This window comes from Bos javanicus, chromosome 6 (genome assembly GCF_032452875.1).
Source record: "Bos javanicus breed banteng chromosome 6, ARS-OSU_banteng_1.0, whole genome shotgun sequence".
NCBI lineage: Eukaryota > Metazoa > Chordata > Mammalia > Artiodactyla > Bovidae > Bos > Bos javanicus.
The window spans coordinates 19674253-19700162 of NC_083873.1; the positions used below are offsets into that span (position 1 = coordinate 19674253).

The window sequence follows — 25910 nt, forward strand, 5'->3', positions numbered from 1 at the left end:
GGATGCTCTGCATTCCTTCAGTACCCACCCTAGGTTTACACTGCAGCTCATTTACCCTTGGCTTTGATCCCAGTCTGGATAATTTTTCCTTTTGCATTACATGGAAGAGTCTCTTGTTTTTACATGTTGAAGAAGTGTCTTCACAACTGAAATTCAGATGTTGGTAGTCTACCTTTTAGGGTCTGGGGAGCTTCCTCAAATGTTTACGGAACAAAACTATGGCTTGTGCCAAGAAGAGATGTAGAATTGATGGAGTCAGTGACTTTGAACCTGACTTTCCCTGCCTTCATGCCAGCAATCTTGCCAAAGGCTCTTCCTCAACTCCAGCAATTTCCCTTCCAGCCACTCCCTTCTCATTTGATGCCTAAAACATCAACAGGTACACCCCCACCCACCACACCAATTATTCTTTCATTGAGTCTAGTGGAGTTGTAGCAAATGTAACTTGATATATATGTATAAATGGTATCTCTCTCTCTCTATATATATATATACACATATATATGTGTGTGTGTGTGTGTATATATATATATATATATATGGAGAGGGCAATGGCACCCCACTCCAGTACTCTGGCCTGGAAAATCCCATGGATGGAGAAGCCTGGTGGGCTGCAGTCCATGGGGTTGCCAAGAGTAGGACACGACTGAGCGACTTCACTTTCACTTTTCACTTTCATGCATTGGAGAAGGAAATGGCAACCCACTCCAGTGTTCTTGCCTGGAGAGTCCCAGGGGTGGGGGAGCCTGGTGGGCTGCCGTCTATGGGGTCGCACAGAGTCGGACACAACTGAAGTGACTTAGCAGATATATATATATATATATATTTGACTGCATTTAAATATGCATTCAGCTACTCAAAATGTGAGGATGGGAAAAAGAGGAAGAAGGAAAAATAATCAAAGAGGGAGATTACAAGCTTCTTCCGTATGTTCACGCCCTAGAGTGTGAGACAAAGAATGAAATCTCTTGTCCCTTCAGGCTCAGGTCTCAAATGCCTCTCCAACCATGATGATACAGCTATGCTGACTTGGACTTTAGAGTTTACAGATAACTATTTCACGTACAATGTGGTCTCTGAATGCAAGCTAATTACTACACCCAGCGCTGGGCCAAAGAATCAGCAATCCGTTTTCTGCTCCATCATGACAGTCTTCAATGGGCGGCCTTTTGAATCATTTTTAAGATTAGTTTTGACTCCATTTGATCATGTTAAGCCCTAATTTTGGAACCTAACCTTCCAGTAATGTCACTCTGTCACTGATGGTCACTGCAGAAATGGAGCTTTAAGTCTAGAATCAAATAAATTGGGTTTACAGTGTGGCTTCACCATCTACCAGTCCTGGGCAAGATTTTGCCCCATTCTCCTACCTGTAAAATGTGAAAAAACAGCACATATTCCACATGTATTTTTATAAGAATTTACTGAGATAGTGGGTGGAGGACATTTAGCTAAGCTAAAATGTGCAATAGCTATTAGCTGCTGCTGCGTCACTTCAGTCGTGTCTGACTCTGTGCGACCCCATAGACAGCAGCCCACCAGGCTCCCCCGTCCCTGGGATTCTCTAGACAAGAACACTGGAGTGGGTTGCCATTTTCTTCTCCAATGCATGAAAGTGAAAAGGGAAAGTGAAGTCGCTCAGTCGTGTCCGACTCCTAGCGACCCCATGGACTGCAGCCTACAAGGCTCCTCCATCCATGGGATTTTCCAGGCAAGAGGATTGGACTGGGGTGCCATTACCTTCTCCTGTTAGCTGCTATTATCTTTCTAAACATGATTTCTCTTTCTAAAGCAAAGTCTTGGATAAATTCATTACTTAAACTTGAAATACTATTTTTCTTCCAAGTTAGGTAATGTTTAATATTATAAATGTCAAATAAATTGGTCTATGATTAATATTATACGAGTATATATTTTCTGTGAAAGAAAACATTATCATCCTTGTTTATACATTTTGTAATACATCAATTTTGGTACGCATAGTTGATTTTTCCATCTTTAGTATTTTCTTCTATGGCTTTTGAGAGATTCTTCAGTTTGTTTGTAACAGTAAGAAAAATATTTAACATAAATCTACTCAACATATGAACACTGAAAATACATTTGGAAGTATTAATATTAACAAAAAATGGGATAAAATATTCTTATAGTTAGAGCTCTTTTCAAGTTGGATTTTTTTTCTGGGAAAAACAACTTGAGTGTCTCACTGATAAATGGACCATGCAGTGGCTTCCCACTTTCCCGTATAGCGTTGGTTCATTCATTCCTAGGCATCGTGGACATAATCTACGCAACAGCTGCTCTGGGAAAACCCATACCTATGAGCCTTCGCTGGGGTGGAAGCTGGACAGCTGTCTGGTCTGCAAATCTGCATAGAATCATGTGTTCCTGAAAGAAAAAGCAATAGAATGTGGCTTTTAAAAAAATCTTCTTTAAAGTTAAAAAAAAAATTCACTTATTTTTCTGGAACTCTACATCGCTTAATTAAATAAAGTGCTGCACAGATCGCATTTTCAGAAAACAGCACTCAATAATTTTTCTCCCTTTAAGTAGAGTGGTCTTCAGATGTAGTTCTTAAGAACAGATGCATGGAAGGTCCTCAGGGCTCTTTAACCTGCTGCTTTTAGCCAAAATATGGTTACAATTTGTGGTTATAGTGTGTTAAACTCAAAGACCTAAAAGTCACTTATATTTCCCTTTTAATAAAATTTGAGTCTCAGGAACATGGCTCCAGGAAGACATTCTAAGTGGCTTTTCCTCCACTACAAGAAGGAAAGGAAGTACTCGAGAAGATCATGGCTGTGGCCTCTGCAGTTCTCCCACGTCCCGGCACAGTGCTGTACCCTTCTGTCCAGTCAGTCCCTTCAGAGGAAAGGAGGCTGGCTCACCCTCCTCTCACTCACTCCAGAGGCTGCAGGAAGTGCATCTATTTAGATGCACATAGATGTGCTTAGCACCTCCCAGGCGGCACTAGTGGTAAAGAACCCGCCTGCCAACGCGGAAGACATGAGATGCTGGTTTGATCCCTGGAGGAGGATAGATCCCCTGGAGGAAGGCGTGGCAACCCACTCAGGCACGCAGATGCACTGTACATAGACTGTAAAGGGGACTGAAAAGAACGGAAGGGACATTATTGCTTTTGCTTCACAATTTTAGGAAAGATTACCTTACTGAAGAACAAGGCTTTAAAGGGACAGAGAGGGGAAGGGTCTGCCCTGCACTCTTAAATCTGCAACTACACAAAGGTGAGTGATTAGGAGCTAAGATAACTGCAGTGTTCCCATGACAACTGTTCATTCCGAGCAGCTGTGGTTTCCAAGTGTGTAAATGATCTTACCTGACAGTTTAGCAAACTCGCTACACTCAGATCTATCATTTGTCTCCTTGGGTTTTTGGACATTCAATTTGAGGACTCATTTTTTTCTAAAGGGTTATTCTGATTAACTTATTAAATACGTTTTTGTGAGATGCTGTTTCTTTTTGAAGGGTTACTTTTGTCTCAACTTTTACACATTAAAAAACAAAAACACTTTAATGCTCACTATAAAATTTAGTGGTAATGGGTGGTGGTTTAGTCGCTAAGTCGTGTCTGACTCTTGTGACCCCATGGAGTGTAACCCATCAGGCTTCTCTGTCCATGGGATTTTCCAGGCAAGAATACTGGAGTGGGTTGCCATTTCCTTCTACAGGGGATCTTCCCGACCCAGGAATTGAACCCGGGTCTCCTGCATTGCAGGCAGATTCTTTACCAACTGAACCATGAGGGAAGCCCGATACTAATAAAATGATTCAAATGAATAACTTTTATTAAGGTCCTGCGAACTGGCATAAACAAAGGGGAAGAAGAAAAGCTTATAACTCTATAATTGGAAGAAAAGTCAATGCAAAGCCTGCCCTTTGTCCACATGTTTATAAATTAAGATTCACTTTAAGTAAAGATGATGTTGCAACAATCAGAACCTCATATGAGGTTCGTTTCCCTTGTCCTGATAAGTCTCACCATATTTTATTGGAATTACCTGTGTATGTGTTCTTCCCAGTAGAAGTAAAATTCTGAAAGGGGAAGGCACATAGGAGGTACTCAGTAAGGGTTTGCTGGTTAAATTGGACTGTGGAGAAAAACACTTCCAAAGTGACTCTCAAGATAATAGGGCACTAAGTCCATTTGGTTCTGCCTTCCACCCACCTGCCATGGTTAAGAAATACTGAGATATCATCTTGCAGCAGCATGCAAGAGGTTTAAAACTTCATAGTGCATTCACACTTAAAAGATACTCAAAGGGCAGGTGGGGTGGCCAAGCAGATTTGGGGTGTTGGAGGAAGAGGAAATAAACAGAACTGGGGTACCAGGGAGTTTTATGTTCTCTGAAGTGCCTGGGTGCCCTGTGCCTTCTGACTCCAGAAATGTTAGATTTCTTTTCCCAGACAATGAGGCTGTGGCACCCTAGGTTTTTCACTTAGCATCGAAGAGGAGGGATTCAAGCAAGGCTCTAGTGTTTGTTCTTTGTTTATTTTTCAGTTCATTTTTTATTTTAAGGCCTTTGGCAAAAAAGATGAGGTGTTTTAAATATTATGAAAATAAAGTCCCTGAGGTCCTGATGTTTCCCAAAAAACCTATAGTTCTCTAGAATATGAAGATTTTAAACCCAGTAAGCAAAGATGAAATAATTCTGGTTCTGGATGAATGCGTGAACACTCAAGTTCCGTACTTGGATGGATGGGGGTGGGAGAGCTGGGGAAGGGGGAGAGGTGAAGGCAGGCAGGAGACAGAACTAGAGACGGGTGTTTAAGAGTTGCAAAGTAGAGGTGAGGGAGACATAGAGGCCAAGGTGGAAGAAATGAGCATTTTTAGGTTACTTTATCTCACAGTTTCTCTGTTGGAAGGGGAAGAAGGTAAAATTCCTAGAAAGCAGGGGCTGGTATATAAAATGAGACTGAGATTGCATATTTTTAGTGAGTCTGTGCAAGAAGTGGAATTAACCAAACCAAGAATACAGACTAATTTATTAGCTTTTAATGGGATTATTTGTATATTTCTCTCAAAATCACCATTTCTTAGATTGTATTACATCAACATCACTGATCAATTAATTAGTTCATAGTGATGGTCAGAAAGCTGCAAACTGTTTTGCTCAGACTGGTGACTCAAAACTGTGCAATGTTCTGACTCTTGCTGGAAGACAGTTCTCTGTGGGTCTCTTGTGTTTCTTTACATCTTATGAGAAGAGGCACTGTCTTTGTTCCAGACCAGGAACTGGCAAACTATGTCTGGCCCATTGGCCAAACTCAGTCTATGAACTGTTTTTGTATGGCTTGCAAATTAAGAAGGGTTTTCACACTTTCAAAGAGTTGTATACCAGTAACAACAATGACAAGGAGGATGTAGAATATGTGGGAGATTTCCAAGTGCCCAGCAAAGCCTAAAGTATTTACTACCTTTTACAGAAAAAATGTGCCTCTGTTCCAGATAATCCTTTCAAAGTGAACAGTCCTGGAAACTATACAGACTTGGAAATTCCCCTCTCTCCCTCTGCAGAAAAGGGGAGGCATGCTTACTTAAAGATTACATCTTAAAACATTCGGGTTTCCTAGCTCAGGTTTCCTCCTTATAATGCAATTCACTGTACATGTAGGTGTCACCTGGCCCTTTCTGTGCCGCCCTGTGGGAACGGGGGCTCAGGGAGTCACTGTGAAACTGATGACAGTCCAGCTACTCCTACTGCTCTGAGCAATACTGCCCTTTGCCTCTGACTCAGGGGTTTCCTATCTTCTGCTAGCATCCATGAAAACTGTGCCAGGCCAACTTGTTAGCCTCTGAGTAGGGTCAACTCTCAGACTTTTTGCAAATCTTGTCAGCTACTTGAAGATTAATCTTGACTGGCCAAAAAGAAAAAAAAAATCTGTGTTAGATGCTCATGAGTGATTCAAGTGTAAGTAGATTATATACTCCATTAGAAATTTGAGAGAGAAAATATAAAGAAGGGATAAAAAGTATATGAGCAAAACATCTAGATCTTTTAAAAGTTTCCTTGTATGATAGTGTTCAGTTTAGTTCAGTTCAGTCGCTCAGTCGTGTCCAACTCTTTGCGACCCCATGTATGATAGTGTGTTCGACCCAGCAATCCCACTGCTTGGCTGACACACTGAGGAAACCAGAATCGAAAGAGACACGTGTATCCCAATGTTCATCGCAGTACTGTTTACAATAGCCAGGATATGGAAGCAACCTAGATGTCCATCAGCAGACCAATGGATAAGAAAGCTGTGGTACATATACACAATGGAATATTACTCAGCTATTAAAAAGAATGCGTTTGAATCAGTTCTAATAAGGTGGATGAAACTGGAGCCTATTATACAGAATGAAGTAAGTCAGAAAGAAAAACACCAATATAGTATATTAATGTATATATATGGAATTTAGGAAGATGGTAATGATGACCCTGTATGCGAGACAACAAAAGGGACACAGATGTAAAGAACAGACTTTTGGACTCTGTGGGAGAAGGCGAGGGTGGGATGATTTGAGAGAATAGCAGTGAAACATATATATTATTATATGTGAAATAGATTGCCAGTCCAGGTTCAATGCATGAGACAGGGTGCTCAGGGCTGGTGCACTGGGATGACCTTGAGGGATGGGCTGGGGAGGGAGGTGGGAGGGAGGATCAGGATGGGGAACACATGTACACCCATGGCTGAGTCATGTGAATGTATGGCAAATACACAATACTGTAATTAGCCTCCAATTAAAATAAATAAAAAAAAAGTTACCTTGTATGATAATGTTTTCTTGAATAGTTCACTGAAATAGAAAAGAAAAATGAATTACTTAAATACCAACGATTAAAGAGTGGAAATAGTCTTGCAGAAATTAAACTATAAACAAAAATATGTATTTTATCTGAAGGGTATCATGCTATCCTGAACTAAAAACAATGCCAGTTTGAAGTATCTTCATAAAATGACAAAAGCACATTATCTGTATGTGATTCATTTTAAAGAATTTCTTTCAAAGATAGAGAAGCACAATCACTATTTTCTCTTCCTTGCATGGGTGCACACAGATTCAGGCATGTTAAAAATGTAGGTTTTATTGTTATTCAGCATAGGGGCTGTCCCAAGTTGTCTGGTACCTGGCCCTAGGGTGATTAGGGCAAGGGGACAGTGGGGCCTGGAAGTGGTTCCCCTAATGACAAAGGGGGCAAGTGTCAGTAAGTCCACAGAGAAGTGGAAAAGTTGACAGACACTAAACTGAGACTTTAAAATCAGTTAAGTGAGATTGTAGACTGAACAACTCAAAGGAACATATTTAATCTATCCTATATTTAACAGGATATTTAATATCCTATATCAACATTCAGAAAATGAAGATCATGGCATCCGGTCCCACCACTTCATGGGAAATAGATGGGGAAACAGTGTCAGACTTTATTTTTCTGGGCTCCAAAATCACTACAGATGGTGACTGCAGCCATGAAATTAAAAGACGCTTACTCCTTGGAAGAAAAGTTATGACCGACCTAGATAGCATGTTCAAAAGCAGAGACATTACTTTGCCAACAAAGGTTCGTCTAGTCAAGGCTATGGTTTTTCCTGTGGTCATGTATGGATGTGAGAGTTGGACTGTAAAGAAGGCTGAGCGCCGAAGAATTGATGCTTTTGAACTGTGGTATTGGAGAAGACTCTTGAGAGTCCCCTGGACTGCAAGTAGATCCAACCAGTCCATTCTGAAGGAGATCAGCCCTGGGATTTCTTTGGAAGGAATGATGCTGAAGCTGAAACTCCAGTACTTTGGCCACCTCATGTGAAGAGTTGACTCATTGGAAAAGACTCTGATGCTGGGAGGGATCGGGGGCAGGAGGAGAAGGGGACGACAGAGGATAAGATGGCTAGATAATATCACCAACTTGATGGACATGAATTTGAGTGAACTCCGGGAGTTGGTGATGGACAGGGAGGCCGGGCATGCTGCGATTCATGGGGTCGCAAAGAGTCGGACACGACTGAGCGACTGATCTGATCTGATATTTAACAGGCCTAATATGATCAGCTGGATTCTCAATAACCATAAATCAAATGAAATGTCATAAACACCAAGAATGGCCCTCCACTAGGGGGAGTGCAGGGCCTTCCAGGTGGCTCAGTGGTTAAGAACCCGCCTACAATGCAGGAGACATGGGTTTGATGCCTGGGTGGGGAAAATTCCCTAGAGGAGGAAATGGCAACCCGCTCCAGTAATCTTGCCTGGAAAATTCCATGGACAGGGGAGCCTCGCGGGCTACAGTCCATGGGGTCACAAAGAGTCGGATGTAACTGAGCGTGCGCGCAGGTTGACTTAAAGTGATGACAATGCAAATGTCTCCCTTTTCTGTGTGAGGTAAGGAGGACAGTAAATATGGCCATTGAGCTTGCAGGTTAATCATCACTAGCCTCGGGAAGAATTTAAACTATTGCTGTAGTTAGCAACAGCTCGTGTTTACTGAGTACTTACTCTGTGCCACTTCTAAGTGATTTACGTGTATATCATTCAATTCTCATAAAAACCCTGAGGTAGATATTATTATAATCTCCCTTTTGTAGATGAGGAAAGTAGGCAAAAAGAGTGAATTTAAGTGAATTGCCTGAGGTGGGACAATTTACAAAAGAAGGAGGAGCCAATATCAGTACCAGGACAGAAAACTTTCAGCACTTGACCACTGCCCTCTATTGCCTCTCACGGGTGATGATTTTCTCCGAGTACAGAGGAGTGCTGACTGCCAGTCAGATCTGCTCTTCCTCGACAGATGTGTTCTAAACTTTGGCAAGAGCTGGATCCAGGAGTAGATATGGAGGGGCAGACATGGAGGAGAGCCTCTCTTCCTTATGCAGCTTATAAACAATGCTTGCCATTGTGGAAAAAGGAAATGAGCTGGAGCCTGAGATCTCACTGCAACTTTATATCAAAAGAGTTTTGTGTATTGGCTTAACATCCATATTGATACCTTGTGGCAGAACACAAGATTTCACCTTTTGGGAAAATTGACCTTGGAGGTGTTCTGAATGAAACCGTAACAGCAAGGGCACGTGACAAAGGAGGCCCGTGTTTTGAGGCAGTGTTCGATCACCATGTCTGTCGCCACTCCACACGCGTGCAACGCCACCTGGAAAGTAAGACCAGACCTCAGCACTACGTTCTTTTTAACTAACAGTGCTACTTTGTGCCATTAGAAAAAAAACAACAAAACTGTAAGGATTGTTCCTGAAGAGGTTTCCCGTTACCAGAAAGTTATTTCAGAGTAGTTTAAATAGTTCTCATTTGGACATGCCAAAGGACTAATTAGGTATTTGTATTAATTAAGAAAATTAAGCAAGAGGTTGAAATATTACAAATGGAACATTTATAACGGAGCATAAGATTCATCCAATGGAAAAGTTGATGTCATGTTAAACATGGAAGATTCAATATGTATGCAAGTCTAAACTAATGCTCTTACTGATTGAAACTTTAGTTCAGCTGTGGCATCCTGGCAAGAACTCTACTTGGAAATCAGAATTTCTAGTTCAGAACTCTAAATGGCTTAGTGATTCTGGGCTGCTTGAAATTTAAAATCTTTGGGCTTCAGTTTCCTCCACCACAAACTATGGTTAATAATACTAACACATCACAATGCTGTTGCAACACTAAACAGAAGTGTATTTGAAAACACTTTTTCAAATGCCGTCTGAATATATTCTCATCAGTGTTGTACAAAACTGATCAAATCATATTTATGGAGCTCCTTTTTATATTCATAGAATTACAATTCTTAACACTGAATGATGATTTGTGTGAAATATTCTTAAAGAGTTTATTTAAAAAGGAAAAACATTGTGGACTGAAGTCATGATTAGTGCATCAATAATTCATGAAAAGAAAAAGAAAATGATTTTAAAATGTTTTTAGAATAAATGCCTTAAATGTATCTATACTGTACCATTATCTAAAGTAGACCATTTTGAAAATTATTAGGCTAAATAAGGAAAATTAGGACTCCAAAAGGAAATTAGATGTAGGGATCCTGAAAGATGAAGCATTTTGTCAGAAAAATGCTCAGATCTCATTCTGAACAGAGGCAAGTTGTACTGGATTATAATTGTCCTTTCTAGACACAAATCTTTCAACTTCAGGGTAGGGAGAGGGCTGAAGGGCTTTTAGGGTGAAGACAAGGAGGTTTTCTGGAAATTCCTGGATATTAAGTAGTGTAAGTCAGATTCCCCTTTTGAACTGGCAGACCAAAGACAAAGCTGTATTGAGAAGAGGAAAGCAGGCTCTCTGCTCTCAGCCCTGCTTCTGAATTCTCCCCTCCTTGCAGGCTTCCCTCAACTCCACAGAGGTCAACTATCTCCGTGGTTGCTGTCAAACCACCGTTCCCGCCTCACTCGCGAGTATCACCCAGGCAGGCTGCTGTCCAGTGAAGGGAGCAGCAACTAATGGATCGAAAAGAACCTGGATTTTTTCATCTGCCCACTTTTTTAAAAAATCAGTTTTGCAGGGTGAAATTCAGGCTAGTTCTTATTCGCATTGGGTGGCTGGAGAAAACCTCATAGTAAAAATTATAGATGCACCTTCCCCTGGAGGGAGAGAGAAGAGACCAATACTCACCCCGTGCCCTTTATGTGTTGGCAACTATGCTGGGTGATGGCACACACATCCTCCTATGCTCACAACAGCCCTGAAAGATTTTATTATCTCCATCCAAGAAGTGAGGAAACTCAAGCTTGGGGCAATTAAGTATATACTCTCAACAAAGCAGCTCCTGAGGGGCAGGATCCTGACCCCCAGCCTGACCCATGTAGTTCAAGGGTCAACTGTACTATGCTTATTCCTATATTGGTGGGGGGAGAATGTATATCGCGTGAATACCCTGGACAAAGGAATGATTCATGTCCTGGGCTGGTTGGAGGACAGTGTATAATTTCAAATTTAGGAATTGGGTTTTTTTTTTTTTTTTTTTGAATTTTCCATTTAATATTTCAGACCATAACTGACCACAGGTAACTGAAACCAAGGAAAGCAAAATTACAAAGATGGGGGTTGGGGGTATACTGTACATTCCTTCTCATTTTCTTTATCTCACTGGTCCTACTATCCTCTGGAATTACACCACCATAGGGAACTAGCATGTATTCAGTGTCTGCAAGATGTAAAAATCTTTACATAGATTTTTTTCTTGTTTTAATTGCTTGATTCTTTTCTTTTTAAAACTAATACTTTAAATAGCTCTTACTATGTCTCTTGCAACATCATGACAAGGTCACCTAGACAGCAAGCATTCCAGATGAACTCTGAATCCAGGTCTGAAGCTCACAGGCTTTCCACTACATCATGCTATGCCTTCCCTGACCAACTTATCTGGAGCTGGAAGGACCCCTTAGAGACCATCTGTTTCAATGAAGAATTTCTGGGTGTCACGCTTAGGTTCACCACTGATTTAAGAGAAGAAGGAATGGAACATGTTCTAGTTACACATAAAGGAGTGACAAGGGAAGGAAGAGACAAAGAGAAATACATCTAATTTTTTTTTTCTTAAACCATTACTATTTACAGAAACTGGTATGAAATCTAATTTCTAAGTACATTTTAAACATATGACCAGAGAGTTTGTAATATAATATATAAAGGATGAATAGATTTATTAGTATATACACTGGATAGATCTGACAACTGTAGAAAGAGCATAAAACATAAACTATGAGTATCTAATAAAGGTTACCGTGCTGGGGGAAAACACCATACTTAATCAACAACTAGTGGAGAACACAGCAAACAAGTGCTTCACTGATTCCCAAAATTCGGTATTGTGGTTCTCTGTAAATACACTGAATTCTAACAAAAGATAAAAGTTGAATTGTAAAAGTATCCATCGGCCAAGGTAATGCACATTCCAAAGTATATGTAAATATTATTGATCCAAATAAATGCTGAAGAATTCAGAGACTATAAATTAAGGGCTTTTCCCTTACTTTTCCTTACTTCAATTAATCTATTTAATACATGTCCTAAAAATTCTAAGTATAACACATCCTATGATGTTAGCCAGTGAAATATAACTGAACAGCCAAGAAACTTCAAACCATGTATCTTTGCTATATGTGGTAGTAAATAAAAGAAATTAATCATCACTCACTCTCAGAATGTCTTTCAACTGGCAGCTTCTAAAAAACAAGGCAAGATTCTAGGCAAAGCTGATTGATTCTTCTCTAAGAAAATATATGTTGATAAAGACACATATATTCTAAAAGAATATATGTTGGTAAAGACAGTAAGCCTATGCCTTATTCATACCCCCAAAACTAAGCTTGTGCTAGATTTATGATTTTACTAGGCATCCTATCCTTGGGGTTGTTTTTCTTTGCTTTGTTTTTTTTTTTTTTTTTTTAAGATTAATTTAACATTTAATAGTCTTTTCTTAGTCCAAACCACAGATATAGATGTTGTATTCCCCATTTTACAAAAAGACCAAGTGGCTAATCCAAGGTCATAAATGACGAAGACAAGATTTAATCTCAATCTCTCTGACACCATTATTCTAATTCTCTATGTTCCTTGTCTACTTCTTTCTTTAGATGTGAGGAGCAAACAGGAAGTCACTCCAATCCCAGCTCTCACATTAACTTGCTACGTTCCTCTTCCCCAAGTGCAGCCTCAACTTTTGTATCTACAAAAGGAGAAAGCTAAACTGAATCATCTCTAAATTTGCCTCAACCCAATCATGCTCTGAGCCACTGCTTCTCAAAGAAGGATTCTTAACCAGATATCTTAGACAGAAGCAAGCTTGGTCTCAACTGATCTCCTGTTTTCCCTCTTTAAAAACTTTCACGTAATATATTATAGGCAATTGGCTTTAAAATTTAAATAACGCTAAGGAGGGAATGACAAAAACAGTTCCTTGTTCTGTACACACTTCACTCAAAGAGAAAATCTGGTGAACAGATAGTGCTTTTCAACTCATTTGTTTTCTTTCCTGAAATCCATCTCTGTTTTTCTATACAATAAATGTATATTGCTTCTTTCAAATCAAAACTATAGTGAGGTATCACCTTACTCCAGTCAGAATAGCCATTGTCAAAAAGTCTACAAATAATAAATGCTGGAGAGGGTGTGGATAAAAAGGAACCCTCCTACACAGTTAGTAGGAAAATAAATTGGTGCAGACACTATGGAGAACAGTATGGGGGTTCCTTATAAAACTTAAAATAGAGTTACCATATGATCCAGCACTCCCACTCCTGGGAATATATCCACAGAAAACCATAATTTGAAAAGATACTTGCAGCTCAATTTTCACTGCAGTACTATTTATAATAGCCAAGACATGGAAGCAACTTAAGTGTCCATCAACAGATGCTGCTGCTGCTAAGTCGCTTCAGCCGTGTCCGACTCTGTGTGACCCCATAGATGGCAGCCCCCCAGGCTCCGCCGTCCCTGGGATTCTCCAGGCAAGAACACTGGAGTGGGATGGACAACAAAGATGTGAGATAGGGACTTCCCTGGTGGTCCCGTGGCTAAGACCCCAGTTCCCAATGTAGAGGGCCAGATTCAATCCCTGGTCAGGGAACTAGATCCTACATGCTGCTACTAAGTTCACATGCTGCAACTGAAAGATCCCAGATGCTGCAATGAAGATCAGAGATTTCAAGGGCTGAAACTAAACAAAGACCCAGCACAGCCAAAAAAATAAACATGTTAAAAAAGAAAGAGCTGTCTGCCCTCACAGCTCTTTCTGCAGAGGTTCTGACACCTGAGGGCAATTCTGAAAAACAAAAAAAGAAGATGTAACATAGATATAATATATATACACACACACATTATACATATATATAACATATACATATAATATATAACATAGATATGTTATAATTTATTATATAGATTTAATATATTATATGATATATGTGTGATTAATATAATAAAATATTATATACTAATTATACATTATATATTAATATGTATGTATATGTGTGTGTGTGTGTGTATATATATATAAATATATATATAAATATATATATAAAACATATGGGCTTTCCCGGTAGCTCAGCTGGTAAAGAATCCACCTGCAATGTGGGAGACCTTGGTTTGATCCCTGGGTTGGGAAGATCTCTTGCAGAAGGGAAAGGCTACCCACTTCAGTATTCTGGCTTGGAGAATTCCATGGACTGTATAATCCAAGGGGTTGCAAAGAGTTGGACAGATTGAGCAACTTTCACACATACATATAACATATACATATAATATATAATTATATATGTTATATATATATGACCCCTGATGTGCTACAGTCCATGGGGTTGCAAAGAGTTGGACACACTTAGTGACTGAACAACAACAATGTTCTATATAATATATACAGTGGAGTATATACATTGCTTAGCCTTTAAAAATGAGATAGCATTTGCAGCAACATGGATGGACCTACAGATTATCATGCTAAGTGGAGAAAGTCAGGCAGAGAAAGACAAATACATGATATTGCTTATACGTGGAATCTAAAAAATATATATATAAATGAACTATTTACAAAACAAAAATACCCACAAACAGAAAACAAACTTACAGTTATGAAGGGAAAAGGAGGGATAAATTAGAAGACTGAGATTAACAGATACACACTACTATATATAAAATAGGTAACCAACAAAGACCTACTGTATAGCACAGGGATCTTTACCCAACATTTTGTAATAATCTATAAGGGAAAAGAATCTGAAAAAGAATATGTGTGTATATATATATATTTACATAAATATATGTATATCTGAATCACTGTGCTATATGCCTGAAACTAACATGACATTGTAAATCAACTATACTGCAATTAAAAAACGTACACTGCTCTTTCGATTTGTAAATATTAGACACCATCTATTGATTTTCTGTTTCAGGAGATAAAGTGGGGTGTTTTTTTTTGCATAATTAATATGCCCTTTCCCTTTGGTCATCCTCTTAATATTACCTCTAAATTTTAGTTAAGTGTTCATGCAGTGTCTTTTATTAATATTTCTTTGTATATTAACCATATGTATAGTTCACTGCTGAGCTAACTATGCTGTAAAATTTTTTCTTCTTAACATCCAAGACTTTCCCTGCACAAAAGTTCTGTAAAATGTTCTATGGTACAATTTTCCACTATGTGAAAATTGTCAAATAATTGGCCTGTTCCATTTTTTTTTCCTGAAGACATCTTTCCTGGGCCTTCTGACCTTTTACTAAAACCTGGATTCACAGCTTTCTAGGCCTAACACCTAGCTCTGTCTGGTCCTGTGACTTTCCTTTGCCATCAGACTAAGCAGTCCCTTCACCCACTCTTGTATTAGATACCACTTATTCCTTTTCACTTTCATGCACTGGAGAAGGAAATGGCAACCCACTCCAGTGTTCTTGTCTGGAGAATCCCAGGGTTAGCGGAGCCTGGTGGCTGCCATCTATGGGGTCACACAGAGTCGGACACGACTGAAGTGACTTAGCAGCAGCAGCAGCATTCCCTTTTAGTACATCTTTCATCCAGCCAAAGACGGAGAAACCCTGTACAGTCACCAAAAACAAGACAGGGAGCTGACTGTGGCTCAGATCATGAATTCCTTATGGCCAAATTCATATTTAAATTGAAGAAAGTAGGGAAAAGCACTAGACCATTCAGTTCAGTTCAGTTCAGTCACTCAGTCATGTCTGACTCTTTGCGACCCCATGGACTACAGTACGCCGGGCCTCCCTGTCCATCACCAATTCCTAGAGTTTACTCAAACTCATGTCCATTGAGTAGTCTAGTGGTTTTCCCTATTTCTTCAATTTAAGTCTGAATTTGGCAATAAGGAGTTCATGCTCTGAGCCACAGTCAGGTCCTGGTCTTGTTTTTGCTGACTGTATAGAGCTTCTCCATCTTTGGCTGCAAAGAATATAATCAATCTGATTTTAGTATTGACCATCTGGTGATGTCCATGTGTAGACTCTTCTCTTGTGTTGTTGGAAAAGGGCTTTGCTATGATCAGTGTGTTCTCTTGGCCAAACTCTATTAGCCTTTGCTCCGCTTCATTCTGTACTCCAATGTCAAATTTGCCTGTTACTCCAGGTGTTTCTTGACTTCCTACTTTTGCATTCCAGTCCCCTATAATGAAAAGGACATCTTTTTTGGATGTTAGTTCTAGACCATTCAGGTATGACCTAAATCAAATCCCTTACAATTATACAGTGGAAGTGAAAAATAGATTCAAGGGATTAGATTTGATAGACAGAGTGCCTGAAGAACTATGGACTGAGGTTTATGACAATGTACAGGCGGCAGTGATCAAGGCCATCCCCAAGAAAAAGAAATGCAAAAAGGCAAAATAGTTGTCTCAGGAAGGCTTACAAAGAGCTGTAAAAAGAAGAGAGGTGAAAGGCAAAGGAGAAAAGATATAAACATTTGAATGCAGACTTCCAAAGAATAGCAAGGAGAGATAAGAAAGCCTTCCTCAGTGATCAATGCAAAAAATAGAGGAAACAATAGAATGGGACTAGAGATCTCTTCAAGAAAATTAGACATACCAAGGGAACATTTCATGCAAAGATGGGCTCAATAAAGGACAGAAGTGGTATGGACCTAACAGAAGCAGAAGGTATCAAGAAGAGACGGCAAGAATACACAGAAGAACTATACAAAAAAGATCTTCATGACCCAGAGAATCATGATGGTGTGATCACTCACCTAGAGCCAGACATCCTGGCATGTGAAGTCAAGTAGGCCTTAGGAAGCATCACCATGAACAAAGCTAGTGGAGGTGATGGAATTCCAGTTGAGCTATTTCAAATCCTAAAAGATGATGCTGTGAAAGTGCTGCACTCAATATGCCAGCAAATTTGGAAAACTTAGCAGTGGCCACAGGACTGGAAAAGGTGAGTTTTCATTCTAATCCCAAGAAAGACAATGCCAAAGAATGCTCAAACTACCATACACCTGCACTCATCTCACACGCTAGTAAAGTAATGCTCAAAATTCTCCAAGCCAGGCTTCAACAGTACATGAACCATGAACTTCCAGATGTTCAAGCTGGATTTAGAAAAGGCAGAGGAATCAGAGATCAAATTGCCAACATCCTCTGGATCATGGAAAAAGCCAGAGAGTTCCAGAAAAACATCTACTTCTGCTTTATTGACTATGCCAAAGCCTTTGACTGTATGGATCACAACAAACTGTGGAAGAGTCTTAAAGAGATGGGAATACCAGACCACCTTACCTGCCTCCTGAGAAACCTGTATGCAGGTCAAGAAGCAACAGTTAGAACCAGACATGGAACAATGGATTGGTTCCAAATAGGAAAAGGAGTACGTCAAGGCTGTATATTGTTACCCTGCTTATTTAACTTATATGCAGAGTACATTATGAGAAATGCCAGACAGCATGAAGCACAATTTGGAATCAAGATTGCCAGGAGAAATATCAATAACCTCAGATATGCAGATGACACCACCCTTATGGCAGAAAGCGAAGAAGAACTAAAGAATCTCTTGGTGAAAGTGAAAGAAGAGAGTTTAAGTTTAATCAGCAGTTTAATTTGGCTTAAAACTCAACATTCAGAAAACTAAGATCATGGCATCTGGTCCCATGACTTCTTGGCAAATAGATGGGGAAACAGTGGAAACACTGACAGACTTTTTGAGGGGGGGGGGGCTCCAAAATCACTGCAGATGGTGACTGCAGCCATGAAATTGAAAGACACTTACTCCTTGGAAGAAAAGTTATAACCAACCTAGATAGCATATTAAAAAGCAGAGACATTACTTTGCTGACAGAGGTCCATCTAGTCTAAGCTATAGTTTTTCCTGTAGTCATGTATGGGTGTGAGAATTGGACTATAAAAAAGCTGAGTGCCGAAGAATTGATGCTTTTGAACTGTAGTGTTGGAGAAGACTCTTGAGAGTCTTTTGGACACCAAAGAGATCCAACCAGTCCATCCTAGAGGAAATCAGTTCTGAATATTCATTGGAAGGACTTTTGATGAAGCTGAACCTCCAATACTTTGACCACAAGATGCAGAGAACTGACTCATTGGAAAACACCCTGATGCTGGCAAAGATTGAAGGCAGGAGGAGAAGGGGACGACAGAGGATGAGATGGTTGGATGGTATCACCGACTCAATGTACATGAGTTTGAGTAAACTCTGGGAGTTGGTGATGGACGGGGAGGCCTGGCATGCTGTAGTCCATGGGGTCACAAAGAGTCAGACACAAGTAAGTGACTGAACTGATTCCTTTTTATTATTATTTATTTATTTTTTTTTAGGATATGATAAGTCCAACTTTTTTTTTTTTTAATTTAATTTTATTTTTTAACTTTACAATATTGTATTGGTTTTGCCATATATCGAAATGAATCTGCCACAGGTATACATGTGTTCCCCATCCTGAACACTCCTCCCTCCTCCCTCCCCATACCATCCCTCTGGGTCGTCCCAGTGCACCAGCCCCAAGCATCCAGCATCGTGCATCAAACCTGGACTGGTGACTCATTTCATATATGATATTATACATATTTCAATGCCATTCTCCCAAATCATCCCACCCTTTCCCTCTCCCACAGAGTCCAAAAGACTGTTCTATACATAAGTGTCTCTTTTGCTGTCTCGTATACATGGTTATTGTTACCATCTTTCTAAATTCCTTATATATGCGTTAGTATACTGTATTGGTGTTTTTCTTTCTGGCTTACTTCACTCTGTATAATAGGCTCCAGTTTCATCCACCTCATTAGAACTGATTCAAATGTATTCTTTTTAATGGCTGAGTAATACTCCATTGTGTATATGTACCACTGCTTTCTTATCCATTCATCTGCTGATGGACATCTAGGTTGCTTCCATGTCCTGGCTACTATAAACAGTGCGGTGATGAACACTGGGGTACACGTGTCTCAATTCTGGTTTCCTCAGTGTGTATGCCCAGCAGTGGGATTGCTGGATCATAAGGCAGTTCTATTTCCAGTTTTTTAAGGAATCTCCACACTGTTCTCCATAGTGGCTGTACTAGTTTGCATTCCCACCAACAGTGTAAGAGGGTTCCCTTTTCTCCACACCCTCTCCAGCATTTATTGCTTGTAGACTTTTGGATCGCAGCCATTCTGACTGGCGTGAAATGGTACCTCATAGTGGTTTTGATTTGCATTTCTCTGATAATGAGTGATGTTGAGCATCTTTTCATGTGTTTGTTAGCCATCTGTATGTCTTCTTCGGAGAAATGTCTATTTAGTTCTTTGGCCCATTTTTTGATTGGGTCATTTATTTTTCTGGAGTTCAGCTGTAGGAGTTGCTTGTATATTTTTGAGATGAGTTGTTTGTCAGTTGCTTCGTTTGCTATTATTTTCTCCCATTCTGAAGGCTGTCTTTTCACCTTGCTTATAGTTTCCTTTGATGTGCAGAAGCTTTTAAGTTTAATTAGGTCCCATTTGTTTATTTTTGCTTTTATTTCCAATATTCTGGGAGTGGGTCATAAAGGATCCTGCTGTGATGTATGTCGGAGAGTGTTTTGCCTATGTTCTCCTCTAGGAGTTTTATAGTTTCTGGTCTTACGTATAGATCTTTAATCCATTTTGAGTTTATTTTTGTGTATGGTGTTAGAAAGTGCTCTAGTTTCATTCTTTTACAAGTGGTTGACCAGTTTTCCCAGCACCACTTGTTAAAGAAATTGTCTTTAATCCATTGTACATTCTTGCCTCCTTTGTCAAAGATAAGGTGTCCATATGTGCATGGATTTGTCTCTGGGCTTTCTATTTTGTTCCATCGATCTATATTTCTGTCTTTGTGCCAGTACCATACTGTCTTGATGACTGTGGCTTTGTAGTAGAGCCTGAAGTCAGGTAGGTTGATTCCTCTAGTTCCATTCTTCTTTCTCAAGATAGCTTTGGCTATTCGAGGTTATTTGTAATTCCATAGAAATTGTGAAATTATTTGTTCTAGCTCTGTGAAGAATACCATTGGTAGCTTGATAGGGATTGCATTGAATCTATAAATTGCTTTGAGTAGTATACTGATTTTCACTATATTGATTCTTCCAATCCATGAACATGGTATATTTCTCCATCTATTAGTGTCCTCTTTGATTTGTTTCACCAGTGTTTTATAGTTTTCTATATATAGGTCTTTAGTTTCTTTAGGTAGATATATTCCTAAGTATTTTATTCTTTCCATTGCAATGGTGAATGGAATTGTTTCCTTAATTTCTCTTTCTATTTTCTCATTATTAGTGTATAGGAATGCAAGGGATTTCTGTGTGTTGATTTTATATCCTGCAACTTTACTATAATCATTGATGAGTTCTAGTAATTTTCTGGTGGAGTCTTTAGAGTTTTCTATGTAGAGGATCATGTCATCTGCAAACAGGGAGAGTTTTACTTCTTCTTTTCCAATTTGGATTCCTTTTATTTCTTTTTCTGCTCTGATTGCTGTGGCCAAAACTTCCAATACTATGTTGAATAGTAATGGTGAAAGTGGGCACCCTTGTCTTGTTCCTGACTTTAGGGGAAATGCTTTCAATTTTTCACCATTGAGGATAATATTTGCTGTGGGTTTATCATATATAGCTTTTATTATGTTGAGGTATGTTCCTTCTATTCCTGCTTTCTGGAGAGTTTTTATCATAAATGGATGTTGAATTTTGTCAAAGGCTTTCTCTGCATCTATTGAGATAATCATATGGTTTTTATTTTTCAATTTGTTAATGTGGTGTATTACATTGATTGATTTGCGGATTTTGAAGAATCCTTGCATCCCTGGGATAAAGCCCAACTTGGTCATGGTGTATGATCTTTTTAATGTGTTGTTGGATTCTGATTGCTAGAATTTTGTTAAGGATTTTTGCATCTATGTTCATCAGTGATATTGGCCTGTAGTTTTCTTTTTTTGTGGGATCTTTGTCAGGTTTTGGTATTAGGGTGATGGTGGCCTCATAGAATGAGTTTGGAAGTTTACTTTCCTCTGCAATTTTCTGGAAGAGTTTGAGTAGGATAGGTGTTAGCTCTTCTCTAAATTTTTGGTAGAATTCAGCTGTGAAGCCGTCTGGACCTGGGCTTTTGTTTGCTGGAAGATTTTTGATTACAGTTTCAATTTCTGTGCTTGTGATGGGTCTGTTAAGATTTTCTATTTCTTCCTGGTCCAGTTTTGGAAAGTTGTACTTTTCTAAGAATTTGTCCATTTCTTCCATGTTGTCCATTTTATTAGCATATAATTGCTGATAGTAGTCTCTTATGATCCTTTGTATTTCTGTGTTGTCTTATTTTGGTGAAACACATCTTCTACATAGTTTCCTGATGTACATTTTCTTGAGATCTTGACATTTTCTTTATTACTTGCATACATGATTGTTGATTGGTCAGGCATAACATTTTAGGTTGGAAAGTGTCTTTTAGAATTTTGAAGGCATTGCTTCAGTGTCTTCTAGCTTTCTATGTGGCTATTAAGAAGTGTGATGGCATTTTGATTTCAAATTTTCTGTTTGTGACCTATTTGTTTTTTCTCTTTGGAAACTGTCAGGAACTTCTTTTTATCACAACAGTCTTCCCCTCCCCCCGCCCCCCAACAATGTGCCTTGCTTTTGGTCATTTATTTAAGTGGGCTTTTTCAGATAAAAGAAACATATTTTTCATTACTTACACATTTTCTTATGTTAATTCTTTGATATTTTTCTCTCCATCATTTTATCTGTTTTCTATATCTGGTTCTCCTATTATTGACGTATTGGATTCATAGACTAAATCTCTATTGGAAAAAAATGCTTCTTTCAGTCCATGTCATTTTTTTGTCCTGTTTTTTCAAATGATGTCCTATACTTCATGCTTTAGATTTTCCACTTGCTTTTTATTTGAGCTAGCATGTTTTATTCTTTCTTGTTCTCTGATGGTTCACTTCTTTTTCATTTTACCTTTGTTTCATTCATGCAGTATCTTCTCTGAGCTCTCCTTGAATAAAAAGGAGACGCTTTGTCATGGTTTTTGCTTTGATCTCCTCTATTTTGGAAGTTTTCCACACTTGATATTCCTCAGTTGCCTGTTCATACAAGAGTGAATCTCTAAAAAGTTGATGGAGGTTTGAGTGAAAGGCTTGAAGGTAAACTTCCTTAGTGACTGTGTAATCAGGTGGTCAGCTGTTTTTTTCTTTTTTTTTTTTTTAATTATAGCTATAGTATTTTCTCTGGGGATTGTTCTGATTCTGTAGAGGAGGCTCTTTTAACCTCTTTGATTAAGGAGATGATTCTAGCTTCTGAAGGAATCCTGGAATTACAACGAGTAAGTGGCAACTCTGAGACTTTAGCACAAGTTAAATTCAATTTTAAAATGCATTCTCTTAACCAATATGTTTCCTCGGAGTAGGAAATGGCAACTCACTCCAGTATTCTTGCCTGGAAAATTCTTGCCTGGACAGAGAAGCCTGGTGGGCTACAGTCCATGGGGCTGCAAAGAGTTGGGCACGATGAGTGAGCATGGATGCACAGAACAATTATGTTAATAAAAATTTCTCTGTTTACCATTATAACTAACATTTCATGTCATTAACAAATCATTACAAATATCATGTTAATGAAAAGTTTCAAAGCTCCTATATGATGTGGGCTCCTCACAGAAGTCTTACAGTCAATGAGTAATATTTTTAAAATCCTTGCAAATACTAAGAACAAGAACAGAATATCATTGTTGTTCAAGTTGAAATGCATTTGGTTACTAGAGACTTTGAATGTTTCTAATAAGCATATTAGATATTTGTATTTCTAAGCAAATACATTTCTCAAATAAACACAAGGGAAAGTCAGAAACTACAAATGCTCTTTGGAATATGGTGTTACCTCACTGATTCTGGTTACAAGGGGGAAGCACAGCCCTTGGGGTGATGGAAGACCTTGTTGAAAGACCTAAAAGTATTTAGATTTGTTTTCTTCCATTATTTCAAGTCACACTAGTTTTACAAAGTTAGTAAATCTATTCATTTTTGCCTGATACAGGTCATTGTATTAATGGAGATAAGACAAATAATAAGTATTTCAATTCTTACATATAATTGATTTGTTTGACGTTTCTAAAGATAGTTGGTTTGAGGACTTTAAAAATCTCCCTTTAAAATCTTGTTTACAGCATTGATTTTTATGTCCAGAGAAAAATAGCAAAAGAAAAGGCATTTACTAAGCAAAGATAAACACTAACTAAGCCCTTATTTTGGAGAAGGAAATGGCAACCCACTCCAGTATTCTTGCCTAGAGAATCCTGTGGACAGAGGAGCCTGGTGGGCTGCTGTCCATAGGGTCGCACAGAGTCAGACATGACTGAAGCAACTTAGCACGCATGCATGCATTAAGAAGGAAATGGCAACCCACTCCAGTGTTCTTGTCTGGAGAATCCCAGGGACAGAGGAGCCTGGTGGGCTGCTGTCTATGGGGTCGCACAGAGTTAGACACGACTGAAGCGACTTAGCAGCAGCAGCAGCAAACCCTTATTTGAAATACCACAAAACTGAATTAATAGAGCTTTACTACATTCCCAATACCTGGTTATTCTGATTTCCTCTCTACTTACAGTGTTTTCACTAGAGTCTATTTCATATAAAAGAGCCACTGATGCATTTGGTTTGATTTATCTACTGACAATACTTCAATTAATCCTCCTAGGCAAATTATATTCTTAAATCTAATTTTGGTTTAATCCTCCAAGTAATTTTAATTTATTTTCCATATATCTTAACAAAGATAATTATGAAAGAAAAAAAAAACCATTATGGGTATATTATTATGAGATATAGAGAAAAATGTCACTTCCCAAAAGACATATACTTTGCTAGTTGGTGTTAGTGAATTACACGACCTTGAAAGGTATAAGAATGTGCCAGAATGATTTATCACCTACAAGCCATGGAAGGGTAAAGAGATACATGGTTGATCGGCTGGGAATTTTGTGATTTGAGAGGTGAGTAAATGCTACCTTATACACTCTTCCTGGTGTACTGGTAACATGGGCATTGGTTTAATGGCCTGTTTTAGGGAGAAGCTTTATCTTCCACCTCAACATTTATGTAAAATTTAGGTGGTACATAAATATATATTTAATTTGAACTTGCTGTACCAGATATCTATATTTTCCTGAATATCCTTCCTAACAGGTTTCTTAAAAGTTTACTTCTCTTTCCATAAGCTTTGCTTGAGATAACCAATCTATATTATATCCACAAAGGAAACACATTGCATTCTTTTCAGGCTATATAACAATAAGTCTCACAATTTTACAGAAGTTGGTATTTAAGAAATGAATTTCACTGACTGAACAAAAATCAAAAGTACTATGAAAGGTCTGGACTTCTAAGATTGGACAAGAATTTCAACTAGACAAGCCCATTGTATATGCTATGTGACCATATCCAGTTGGGAATGCAAGTTAGCACAACCTTCCTGTAAAGTGATTAGGCAAAGGAATCAAAAGTCTTAATTGATACATCATTAGACACATATAATAAATAACAAGTATAATAACAATAGAAAAGGAACATGATTAATGAGTAGGGAAAGTATTTATGACAATTTCAGGTAAAGCAGGATCTCAAGGTGTATGTAAATATGCATTTGTTTGTGTGTATAAATACACAAAGACCAAAGGGTTTTGATAGTATTATCTCTCACTAGCAGAAATACTGGTGATTCTTCCTTATATTATTATGTAGCTTTCTACATCAAGCATTTAGTACTCTAAAAATAAGGAAAAACATTCAAAACAGATACAAGAACAGCAGCAATGCTAACATCTTATTGAAACTCAACTTCCACCAGAGTGTACAACCCTGGATTTAAATGAACTGACACAATCACATTATCTTTGGTCTTCTAGTGGTATCAAACAACAACAATCTGATTTGAAGGTTTCAAAAACATCACCGATACATTTTATACTAGAAGCTCAGAATACATGAAAATATCAAATCCTTGCTAAAGAAAGAATTATCTGAAAGCAACTCAAGTATTTGCAGCTTATTTTTTTTCAATTGGAGTATAGTTGATTTAAATCTGTTAGTTTCAGGTGTTCAGCAAAATGAATTAGTTACACATATAAACAAACTCTATTATATTCTCTGTTTTTCTTTCACTACCTTCTAAAAATGTAGAATAAACCAACGGAAGTCATCTTCATTAGAATTCATTCAATTAGTGACTATTTTTAAAGTACTTGCCATGTGTCAAACATTTTTTCAGGCACTGGGGATTTTGCAGTGAAGAAAATAAAGTTCTTGTCTGGTAGAGGAACAAATATTATCTTTACCATATAATAATAAAATGCTGTGAATGAAGTAATATTCATTAATAAGGTATACTTTATAGATAGTAGAAAACAAAAGTTATAAATTTCTTGTTTAGCAAAGAAAATAAATGTATCTCCTTTATTTACTCTAGGACATTTCATTTCTCTTATTTAGTTAAAGAAACTGAAATTGCGTGATTACTTACCCCAATATTAAACATCCCTGTAAAATACTCCATATTTGCTTGAATGAACCAAATGTTGCTTAAACCTAGTTCATCACTTCTCTTCTTAGCACGAATTAATGATAATTCCTTGTTTTCTATTAGTATAACCTAGATTTCACACAGGAAACAATAGTATATTCAGTAAACTAGTTTAGACATTAAAGCCAACTATTATTACTGTATTTACTAGCTTTAATAATGTTGATCATATTATGTTGATCCTTATTGTTGTGCTGTGGGAGACCTGGGTTGGATCTCTGGGCTGGAAAGATCCCTTGGAGAAGGGAACAGCTACCCACTCCAGTATTCTGGCCTGGAGAATTTCATGGGCAGAGGAGTCTGGCAGGCTATACTGTCCATGGGGTCGCAGAGTCAGACACGACTGAGTGATTTTCACTTTCACTTCATTTTCTCTATCCTGTGCTA

General features: G+C 38.4%; 1 protein-coding gene across 3 annotated transcripts in view; it reads right to left on the reverse strand.

Moving 5' to 3' along the window:
* Positions 1-25910, reverse strand: part of GSTCD (glutathione S-transferase C-terminal domain containing) — a 155985-nt gene that overhangs the window by 10227 nt on the left and 119848 nt on the right. For 2 of the 3 annotated variants that reach the window (XM_061419470.1, XM_061419471.1), the window contains exons 8-11: positions 25464-25592; positions 9010-9143; positions 6775-6805; positions 2319-2388 (exon numbers count right to left, since the gene is read on the reverse strand). In XM_061419470.1, coding sequence (XP_061275454.1) covers positions 2319-2388; positions 6775-6805; positions 9010-9143; positions 25464-25592 — 364 coding nt within the window. Of the gene's footprint in view, positions 1-2318; positions 2389-6774; positions 6806-9009; positions 9144-20164; positions 25251-25463; positions 25593-25910 lie in introns of those variants that run through there. The other variant, XM_061419472.1, reaches the window with a different exon arrangement.